The sequence below is a fragment of the Notechis scutatus genome, chromosome Z, assembly GCF_049901735.1.
Source record: "Notechis scutatus isolate UNSWTSFEM ecotype Mainland chromosome Z, rNotScu1.2, whole genome shotgun sequence".
NCBI classification, from domain to species: Eukaryota; Metazoa; Chordata; class Lepidosauria; order Squamata; family Elapidae; genus Notechis; species Notechis scutatus.
Genome location: NC_142025.1, coordinates 60,968,966 through 60,981,039, shown reverse-complemented (window position 1 = coordinate 60,981,039; position 12,074 = coordinate 60,968,966). Strand labels below are relative to the sequence as shown.

Here is a 12,074-nt window from a genome sequence, read left to right as displayed (position 1 = left end):
AAGTTAATTCGGCATTCCATAGAGCTCAAAAGCTGGTGCTCCCAAATTTTCGCTCACGTCCATCACACAGGCTCGAACACTAATGGCACCGCTTAGACATAAGAAGAGCCTTATGTATCTACATAGAGCTCATAGCGCCCTCCAGAAAGACAGAAGCCCTTTTCGTGTCCTTGTAGCCTAACACCCTGGGGCGCAAGGTTTCACCCTCTACCATAGGTAGATGGCTAAGAGCCACCATCGCTAAGTCGTATGACTTTCACTTGATTCCAGTGCCCCAAGGCATTACCACTCACTCCACCAGGAGTGCAGCCACCACAGCAGCATGGGCGACCCAAGCTACAATAAAGGAGATTTGCTGAGCTGCAACCTGGGCTTCTCCATCTCCATTTATTGGAAATTATAAAATTGACGTCTTTGCTTCTGCTGAGGCTTCATTTGGTAGTAGAGTTTTGCAGCAAGTTATTTCAGAGACAGTTAGGTCTGCAACCCAGATGGAGTCCCGCCCTTAGGACAGTGCCAAGCTTTGGTATGTCCCATCACTGGATGCTCTGAACAGCTCATGGGAGAGAGGGCGTTGGTACTTACCTGATACACCCGTTCTCTGTGAGCTGTGAAGAGCATCCAGCCCCTCCCTTTTATTCCGTCTGGTAGTGGGTCTGTTCCGGCCAGGGTTATTACATAGGCTTGAGCATATAGGGTATCAATACCTTGGCTTCGCAAAACTGGGGACGCTAAGGAGCAGTCTCGTGGAGGAGGAGGAGTGTCCTCAAGTTTAAGCCCAGCCTTCCTAGAAGGGACTGAAGCACCTCCCATCACTGGATGCTCTTCACAGCTCACAGAGAATGGGCATATCAGGTAAGTACCAACGCCCTTTTTCTTCTCACACCTAAACTGATTGTAGACAAGACACAAGAAGCAAGGGTAATGAAGGATAAACTTGATCAGAATAAAAAAAGTCAAATCAAATAAATCAAAGCCAATTAATAGACTCTGGAGGTCCTACCAAACATGTTTTTATTCCAGATTTGCCAGTGTTGATGACTGAGGCTCTGTTTAAACAGTTAAAGAGATATTTCTAAGATTATTTAACAAAGAAAAAAACCCCAAGCATTAAAGTATAAATTATTGCAGGATGCTAAAGAAAATAGAGGTTTGGATCTTCCAGATTTAACACTGTATTTTGAGATGTGTTGTTTGATTTGGATGAAGGAAAGGAGACCTTAAAAAATAAGAGATTATTGGATTTGGAAGGTCATGAATGTTTGGACAGCCCACCTATCTATGATATGATAACGTTAAAATAAATGCAGATTTCAAGGATCATTTTATTAGGCGTGCCATTTATAGAGTTTGGAATAAATACAAAGAAAATGCTTTTTTTTAAATATCTCTGGGTGTTATCCAAATAAATTTTTTAAAGAAAAGGAATGATAGTGAGTTACAATTGGTGAGTTACAATTTATACTGAATAATATCCTTTGTTCAAAGTTAATCACTTCTCAAATCAAAAGAAGACTTGGAACACGAGGGTTGTACCTATCATTGGTTTACCTATCTATGGCTAAAATAAAGGTTTACCCTGGATAAAAAAAATTGTGGTTTTGAAGCTGCTAAAATGAATTTGAAATGATACACTATTAATGATGAACACCTTATAGCTAGGCTTTATAAAATGCTGTTACAGTTAAACCTAGATAAAGAATATGTTAAACACTGTATGATTCAATGGACAATAAATTTTGATTATAATATGATATTAAGGCTGTGGGAAAATATGTAAGCTAAAGGACTAATAGTAATAGCATTTGGACTTAGATACTGCTTCATAAGTGGTTTACAGCACTAAGTGGTTTATAGATTCAGCATATTGCCCCCAATAATCTGTGTCCATTTTACCAACATCAAAAAGATAGAAGCTGAGTCAATCTTGAGCCAATCAGGATCGAACTCTTGGCAGTGGACAGAGTCAGCCAACAGTACTGCATTCTAACCACTTCACCACCTTTACATTGAATTATAACCTTAAAGATAATTTATATAAAATGTACCAGTGGTATGTAGCACCAGATAAATTATCAAAGATGTAAAAAGATGTTTGAATGTTTATTGGAAATGTAAGTGAAAATAGGTACTTTTTATCACATATGGACATTTGACAAGGCAAAAAAATATTGGAAATAGATTCATGTTTTAATTCAGAAGATTTTAAAAATGGAGTTAGAGTGGAAACCAGAAACTTTTCTTCTAGGATTATTAGATAAAGAAATGGAAAATAATTTGGGATTTTGTTGCTATATATGTTGATGGCTGCAAGAATTCTATATGCTCAGAAATGGAAAAAAGCATTAGCTCCCACAATGGAGGAATGGATTGAAAAGATGATGGAATTTGCAGAGATGGTGAAGTTGACTGCACTAATTACGAACAAGAATGTTTTGTGGTTACTTGGAAACTGCTTCTGGACTGTGTATGTGGAAGAAACAAAATTTAACTTTGGATTTTTATGATAAAGTAGTTTACTGCTACTATATGGCTAGTACTAGTATATGTAGTATATGTAAAAAGTTGATACAATAACTATTAGTTACGTTACTGCGCTAAAAAATCATAAACTACTGCTTTTTGTTTTACTTTTTCCCTTTTTTTCTCACATAATCCCCTCTATCCCCTTTCTCTCTCTTTTTTCCATTGTATTTATTTTTATTTTTATTTTATATTAAGAAAAAAAACTTTTAATAAATGTATATATATATTTTAAAAAACACTACCAATTCATCAAAAAATGCAGAGGCCAAGGTTTGTACAATTGTTTGCGTTCATTCTGTCCTCAAGAGAATACACAGAGTACATACATAGCAAAATTTCAACACATCAACCAAACAGAAGTTGTTTGCTGAAAGAGCCATGTCAACTGCCATAAAAATTAGATTCAAATTGCCAATCAGTATAAAGATGAGTTATTTTTGAAAATAAGTTGAGGTTAACTATATGTGTATATTCTGCATTCTCCTATATCCTGTTGAAATGGACAAATAACAATATAAAATTTAACACAAGCTAATCTAAAAAATAAAGAAAAAAAGTGAAAGAAAATTTAAAAAATGAAAAGAAATGAAAAAGATACAAAGGAGTTATTTCTAATATTCTTCATAGTAATTATACTGTAAGTACAAATATATTTTAGCTCTCTCTCTCAAGTTAACACCAAACACAGTAGTACATACATCACATACTCAAACAGACATACATACTTTTACATTTATCTTGCAAATACATCTATATACAGTCCAAGTTCAAAAAGCAAATATCAAAAAATACAGTGGCATGTAACAGTGAGCAATTTTCTTCTATGTCTAATTGTCATCTGTTGACCACAGCATCAGTTCCATCTATGCTATGAGTTTTCTCTGTTGGCATGCCACTCTGGATGATGCAGGGATTAGTGGGAAAACATATTAAATCAGCCATGGGGGACTTAATCCAGTGTGGAGAACTGTTAAGGGATGCTAAAAACCTAGCATTTGCATAAGTGGGTCACTGACTTGCCTGAGATGCAGGTTCTTATCTGTTCCCCAGATCATTGTTAGAGATCATTTAAAAGCTCAGGAATAACACCGACAACAAAATTCTGAAGAATCTCAGTCCCTCACCTTTTTTTTCCTCTAGTCTCTTGGATTAATTTGTATTACGCACTAGAAGCAGAGTTTGAATCCAAATTTGTTTATTTTAGCGAAGTATTACAAATAATGATCATAATCTTTGGTGATTATTTTTATTTTAAGGTTAATGAACTAGATGCCTCATTGTCTTAGAAATGTTAATGTCTGTCAGGATTTCTGCATATACATCTTTCCTAGTGAGTGTTTTAAACGATTTCTTGAGAAACTATATTTTTCATTACATAGAACTACGGGGGAAATCATTTCTATTCAATGTTATGTACAGTACATTTTTATTTTTAATTTCACTGTGCTTAAAACAATAGGATATTGAATTCCTATGTTTTAAGGGTTAAAGTGATCTGAAATGTTGCCTTCCAGTACATGTGCAAGGGCAAAGCACAGTTACCATGGAGACTGCTAGAATAATGTTTCCTGTCTTTCTCTTGCATTCTGATAGTAACATACTCCTGCATACAAAATGCTTAGAGCAGTATACCATTGGATGATTATATGAAGGAAACACTTGATATTTTTGGATACACATTACAATTAATATCAAGTTCCATAACAATATAAATGTGGTCAAGAGGTACAGAATTAATACTGATACAAGTCAATAGTTTTCAAACATTATTCGGCAGCACATTTTTAAACATTCCTTTCTAAAGTCACATTTTGTAGAACATAATAGGAATGTATAGTTTTATTCTACAATGACACAAAAATTTTCTAGTGTGAAGCATATAGGAATTACAGAAGTTCCATTGACAGGATGAAAACCATAACTGATAAAGATTTCAGAGAAAGAATGTCTGTGTCTGTGTCTGCACACCGCTCTAAGCTTTATACAGTTCCGTATCAGCCTCGCCCATCTTGTCTATGATGAGAAACTACAGATTGCTTTTTTCATTTCATTTATCCTGCCAAAAATATTTTTCTATAATTGAGTAGTGAAATGTTCACATGATATTTAGAATATTAAGTTTTTAGAGCGTGGGTGTAATTTGAAGTAAAAAAAACGAAAGCATCAGGGAACAAGTTGAAAAGAAAAGTTATAAGCCAGATAACTTTCCATTTTTATAAACAAAGCCCTTTTAAGAAAAGTAAACCCTATCAGAAAATTACAAAATAGAGTATGTTTGGGCATGGGAATGATTTTTGTGTGTGAAGAATTTTTCACCTTTTCATCTAGCAGTGGCTACCAGCAGATGATGTCACCTTGCAGCTGATTGGTTGTTTCAGTACCTAGTGCAGGCAAGAGACAGAAGGATGCCGGCACAAATCTCTGTGTTGAATCTGTGGTGTTTTTTCTCAGTTTTATGTGGAATATTTTGATAAATATTTAGATTATTCAACTATACGGCCATGTGAGCAAGTGGGAATATCTTAGTGCAAGGGCTGTTGAAGAGCTGTCAGAGGAATGAGGCGGCTGATCTGTAAACGGATCTGTGATTGTAAGTGTTAAAATCAGGGTGGAGGGAATGAGCAGGGAGTGTTCGTAGACACGTTGTAGGAGGATGTGTAGCAGAAATGGCAAGTAAGAATAGTAGAAAATCAGTGTTTTTCTTACAGAAATGCTGAATTAAATTGAAAATGTAAATGTTTAGTTGGAATTACAAATTGTAAGTGAACAGGAAATATATATCTAATGGATTTTTCCTTAGCTGTCAAAGATTAACCTTAAAAATGATAGATTCTATCATTCGCAAGCCTATTATATCAAATGAAATTACATTATTTATTTTCTTTTGTTGTTGTTGTTTGTAGCCTTAAAGAAAAATGACATTCCATTTGGTTGGATTTTTGCTATAGTACAGCTGGAAATATTTATTTTAAAAACAAAATAACATGGAGTTATAATGTATGTTTTTCTTTTTAAAAACACCTTTCTAGATAAAAGCTTTGATGATGAAGAATCAGTGGATGGAAATAGGCCATCTGCAACTGCTTCAGGTTTCAAGGTCCCTGCACCTAAAAAACCTGGAAATCCTTCAAATACTACAAGAAAGCCAGGATCTGCTGGTGGGCCCAAAGTTGTAGGTAAGGATAAACAATTTAGATGTCAGGATGTTTTATTTTAATTTAATGAGAATGATAATAAAGATCTTTAAATCATAATGTATCATTCACAATTGCAGTATTTTTTCAAGTCCAAAAAGTGTAAAATATCTTCAAAAGCTTAGGTCTTAGATGAAATGTAATAATAATTCTATAATATAAATGACAAATTTAACATTTTGAATGGATGCACTAGCTTTCTAACTTTTTGTAACTAGTAAGAAAAATACAGTTAATTGCTATCATGTTAGAAATCATATCTTATGCAATTAATAAACATTGACACACTCCCATGTACAGAAAAATTTCAAAATAAATAAAACAATCAATCCTAATAATATACCAGGGAAAGAAAGAGAACTATGGAACAGACTATATGAAATATGTCATAGAGATAGATACATTGATCATAAACAAGTTTTTTAAAAAATACTTTCATATTTCAGTAAATTATGAGTTGCAGGTGTTTATTTTTGTTCTTTTGAAATAGTTGAAAATGGAAGTATTTGACAAAAATAAATATTTCCATTTCCAGATTATTTATTTGACCCACAATTAATACTTGAATTAAAAAACGCATCTCAGATGTAAAACACATAGGTGATACTGAATGTATGTTTAGCATACATTAATCTGTCAGATAAAATATTTATTGTCTCATCCAATTTGCTTGTAGTTTTTAATAGTTAATGAAGGTGTGTCATTATTTGAGTGGAGTATTGCTTAAAATGTTTTCAGGGTAAATCAAGAAGCATTTTAAAATAGGTAAAAATGAATTTATGCTGTTTGTGTTCATATAAATATATATTTTTCTGTCTTGCCTTTTATTTATCTACCTACAAAACGTCAAATATTCTTTGTATAAGTCTGCAACAGCTATGTTTTTAACCAACATTATGAAATGTCCTCAAATTTAGCTATATGTTAGGTAAGGCAATGTAAGTGGCTTGGCATATTGTTTATATTGTACATATATTTTGCTATTCTATTTTGGTTTTTATAATTTTGAAATAAATTACTATTATGACAAAATCAAATTCTTTATAGTTTCTTAGTACAGTTTAAACTACTGGGAAAAAATTGTCTTCATTATCTATGCCTGTGATGGCAAACCTGGCACGCGTGCCAGAAGTGGCACGCAGAGCAATTTCTGTCGGCACACGAGCCATTGCCCGGAACAGATCCACTGCGTATGCACGCACACCTCCCGCCAGCCAGCTAATTGTCGTGAGTCTGCCGCATATGCGCAGGAGGAGACACGCGTGCAAGAAATGTGTGCGCATGCGCAGGGGGTGGGGCCCATGGGGATTGCACATGGACGCACAGAGGCGCATGGTGCGGGGGTCCACGCGTGCATGCATAGGGGGTGTGCATGCATGCCTACACCCATAATGCAATGCGCGTGCACTTTCAGCACGCAATGAAGAAAAGGTTAGCCATCACTATGCACATACATTTTCTCTGCAGGAAAAATAAATTTCTTTTTTCCTTTAAAAATTACTGATGAAAAATAGTAGTCTAGAGAACAAGAAGTTATAAGATTAGAAAAGTTTTAAAACTGTTTGCCCATGTCTTTGTGGGTTCAGTCTCTAAATAAACAAAAAAATGGACAACTGAGTCAATTCATTGGGAGTTAAATATTGGAACTGAATAATGTTTGTGCAAGGAAGATTATAATAACTAGATTAAATTGCCACATTTGTATTTTTGAAGCAATATCAGGAAATTGTTTTTTCTAAACAATCAGTATAGCATTTTTCTAAAGATTGTCAGACAACAACAACAACAACAACAACAACAACAACAACAATAACAATAATAATAATAATAATAATAATAATAATAATAATAATAATAATAATAATAATAATAATAATAATAATAATAATATATTCTAACAGTGAAGTGACTGAGTAGGTTGAATTTACATTGTCTTCATGGATCTTAAATGTACTTTTAGCTAGATCAGGGGTGTCAAACTCAAGGCCCATGGGCCGAATCCAGCCCACGGGATGCTTAGACTTGGCTTATGGGGCCACCCTGGAAACAGTGAAGGACCAGCCTGCGCTGGCAGAGGGTTGCAGGAGGCTGTTGTAGCAGAAAACAGAGCTCGGGAGCCGGTTTTCACTGGCAAGCTCTCAGGCCGCCACAGGCAACCCTGACATGAGTGACATTGACTTAGCCACACCCACCCTGGCTCTCCAAGGTCAAACACAACCCTGATGCAGCCCTCAATGAAATCGAGTTTGACACCCTTGTACTAGATTGTTAATGTTTTGATCATGAGGATTTCTTTCTTTTTTTCCCCCATCAAGTTTTTTATTTTATATTACTTATACATATCAGCATGTGAATGGTGTGATACCTGGGCATCATACATTTTGATACAAATAGATGTAATACTATTACTCCTAATTATTACATTTCATTTTCATTATTTCATATTGTTTACATATACCTTATACTTCAGTTTCTAAACCTCTCTTGTTCTTTCATATATCTTTATATCTATATCTATACACACACAATAATTATCTATCCCTCTTATATCTATTTTAATGTTTTTCCCCCATATCACTATAATATTCAAAGACATTTCTTTGCTATTTCCCATCTTTCACCAGTTTTATTATTCATATTTCCCTTATTTTACTTTTCTCCTCTATTTATGTTAAAATTTCAGCCTTCATTCTTTCATTATCCAATGTCTCAATTTACACTTCTAATACCAAACACAATCATTTAAACATTTAAAGAACATCTATTCATGTTCTTACCAATCATCCAAACCATACGTTTCTACTGTTAATACGCATGTTTGCATTAAAATATATTCTTTCATTATCTAACCACCCATTGTTTAATTTTATCATTTTATTGCTAATCATATATTATGCATATTTAATAATAGCAATAGCACTTAGATTTATATACCGCTTTATAGTGCTTTACAGCTCTCTCAAAATGGTTTACAGAGTCAGCATATTGCCCCCAACAGTTTGGGTCCTCATTTTACCCACATCGGAAGGATGGAAGGCTGAGTCAACCTTGAGCCTGGTGGGATTCAATCTGCCAAATTGCAGTAGGAGTAGCTTGCAGTACTGCACTCTTAACCACTGCGCCACCGAGGCTCCTTATGTTTATAATATAATTTATATTAATGTCATCATTCAATCTCTAATTTTCCAATTAATACTTAATTCTTATTCATAATTCCCATATTTCACTCTTCATATTTATTCATCTTAAAATATTATCCTAATGTCTATTACACTACATACAGAATAATTATTCAGCCTATATAATTCTAATATTAATACATATGTTTTTATTGAAATGTATTCATGGAAGATCTTTTACTCTCTCTCTTTTTTTAATCCATCATCTCTTGTTTGCATCAGAACTTTTAGTTGTTTTTTTTCACTTGCCTTCCATATTTTTCTCTTAAGTCTTTTACACCATCTACTTCTAGATCTATATTCTGACTATGTAGTCTAACTTTTTCTCTTCTCTCTACCCTTCCCCACTGTCTAGCTTAAAGCTATTAGTTCTAGCCCCTATCTCTTTTCCCCAGATATCTTCCTGTTTCTCCCATTTCCTTTTTAAATACTTTAAAACATTTCTCTCCTGTTTTAATTCCTTACTCATTATTAATTTTGGTAATATTTCCTCCTTCTTGTCTTCTTTTTGCTGGTTTCTCAGTTCTGTTTTCCCCTCCATTCCTTCTGATGGCTCCTTTCTTTCCTCATTGTCCTGGTCTTTGTTCATTGTCCCTTGTATAATATTTTCCAGTTTTTGGCCTATACCAGTGATGGCTAATCTTTTTGTGTCGCGTGCCAAAAGCCACCCATAATGCAGTGAATGCGCAACCCCTCCTGCTCCCCCTGCCCTTTGGACATGCAACCCCCCGCTCCCCATTTTGGGCCTAGTAGGCCTCCCTGCAGCCTCCTAGGAACAAAAATGGGCATTGGGGGGGTGTGCCGCACCCCCCCCCCGCACCTCAATTTTGGCCCTAGTAGGCCTCCCTGCAGCCTCCTGGAGTAAAAATGGGAGCGTGGGAGGCATCCTGTTCCCAATGCGCTCCCAGACCCCCCACACCCACACTCCCCTGCCCCGGGTATGCGCACACATCTCCCACATATGCCCCACCCCCTGGGCATGCATAGCAGAGACCCAAAAATCAGTTGGTCGGCAGAAGGCACATGCACGGTGGAGCTGAGCTCGGCTAACGGCTCGTGTGCCAGCAGAGAGGGCTCTGCGTGCTACCTGTGGCAGGCATGCCATAGGTTCGCCATCACAGGTCTATGCAATCAAATATTTTCACCATCACCTTATGTTGTTCCTGTATAAGGTCCTTAATCCTTTGAAGCATCAGCTCCATTCCATTTAAAACTCTACTCATTTCCGCCTTGCATTGCATTTCATTTGGTTTAATAGGTCTCCTTTTTAGTCAATTGTCCAGGATTCATTAATTCCAAACAGTCACAATTTGCCAAGTCACAATTTTTGTCACAAGTCATTAATTCCAAACAGTCACAATTTGCCAAGTCACAAATTTTAATATCTCATCAATGGTTAGTCAAATCAATTTTAAATACCCCCATGGTTTTCCAAGGCCTCTTTATGTTACTTTTATACATTCAATAACATTTAGGGGTCTTTTAACTAAAGTTCTTATTTAATATTCCAATCTCCAGTGGTCTTAGAGTAGATACATGTAATCTAGAAAGTATTTTCAGTCCTTCAGATGGTTATTCCCAGGATTGCATAGTTGCCCTCTCATCAGCAGATGGTGCTCTCTGCATCAGCCTGTTTCAACCTCTCTTCAATATTGCTGGCAAGTCCGATTTTAATTATTTTGAATTATAGTTCCAGTAAGTAAGCAGTATTAATAGAAAAGATTTTAGGTCCATAATTTCAGCATTTTAAAAATGCCTTCTCAACATCATGTCTTTTTACTTTGAGAGTTCAATTTTCTATAGATTTTTTTTTTTTAATTCTCTTCTTAAATTCTCCAGGTATTTTTTCAAAGTGTCTGTTTGATAAATAGTTCTAAATATATATTCTCCTTAGATTCCTTGGGGTCAGATTTCAACAAAAAGTATTCTCTCACCCAGTTCACACACCATTTACCATCTCTTCGCTTCTACACTGTCTTAGGTATTCAGACTGTCCCTGACTTCATGGCAGCCATGTTGACTTGTCCTCAGATGAGGAGGATTTGCCAAGTCAGGGAGGAGAGATGTGGCTCTCTCGACCCGCAAGGCACCCCCATTTACTTCACCACCCCTACAGGGTGGCTATGGCTTCTTTCGGAGCCTCTTGATGGCAGGCATGATATTCTTCCGATTAAAATCGGAATTCCGATTTTTTGGGAATCGCCCCCTCCTTTCCCCCCACCCCTTCTTCTCCTCCTTCCCCTCCCCTCGGAGGCCCTGAGTCAGGAGTTGCTACCGGTGGCGCGGCTGCGTGGCTCCACTCCCGCGCCTCAGGAAGGGAAAGGCAAAAAGGAAGAGCCGCGGCGGCGCTTTGCAACGGCAGCAGCGGCTCCTGGTTTTGCCTTTCCCTTCCCGAGGCAACGCGGGACTGGAGCCGTGTGGAGCTGCGCCGGCGGTAGCAACTCCTGACAGCCCCAGCCGGATACCTGAGCGGAGCCCGGGCGGTGCGAGCGGAGGCCGCTGAGCGGCAGGAAAAGGGAGCTGGGCCAGCCACAGACCAGCCTCCGTGCAACACGCCACCGCCCGGCCCTGGCGAGGGAAAGCAGCGGGCGCTCCCCGGGCGCGCGGCGGGGGGTCTCTTTTGGCAGGCCCCGATTTTTTTTTCAGAGCGGAATATCATTCCTGTGATGGGGAAAGCTCGGAGTGGGGCCACAGAGCTCAGTGTTCTTGCTTCCGATAGTGCCAGAAATACAGCCGGAAGTCCAGTGATGAGTATTTATTGATAAGAATGTAATAAGATGTGAGATCTTAAGAGCTTTTTTTTTTTGAATTTACTATTTTTAGTCTAAAGATAAGAGCTGCAATCCATTTCATGAACCTGACCCCTATTTATATATGCAAGGGTGAAGAACTGATTTACAGGTAATCCTTGATTTAATGACCATAATTGAGCCCAAAATTTATGTTGCTAAGCAAGGCAGTTATTAGGTAACTTTTGCCCCGTTTCTTTTGTCCTTATCATATTTCTTGCCATTCATGTTGAATGAATGTGGCTTTGCCATTGACTTTATCAGAAGGTCACAAAAGATGATCACATGACATCAGGATACTACAATTGTCATAAATACATGCCAGTTGCCAAGCTTCCCAATTTTGATCTCGTGGCTATAAGGATGTTGCAAAAATCATAGGTATG

The 12,074-nt window shown here is 36.9% G+C and overlaps 1 protein-coding gene across 49 annotated transcripts in view; it reads left to right on the top strand.

The window, feature by feature from the left end:
- CLASP2 (cytoplasmic linker associated protein 2) overlaps positions 1-12,074 on the top strand; it is a 322,288-nt gene that overhangs the window by 111,071 nt on the left and 199,143 nt on the right. For 41 of the 49 annotated variants that reach the window (XM_087945672.1, XM_087945669.1, XM_087945644.1 and 38 more), the window contains one exon: positions 5,556-5,702. In XM_087945672.1, the coding sequence (XP_087801798.1) occupies positions 5,556-5,702 (147 nt within the window). Of the gene's footprint in view, positions 1-4,952; positions 5,117-5,555; positions 5,703-12,074 lie in introns of those variants that run through there. The other 8 variants (XM_087945679.1, XM_087945683.1, XM_087945684.1 and 5 more) reach the window with 6 other exon arrangements.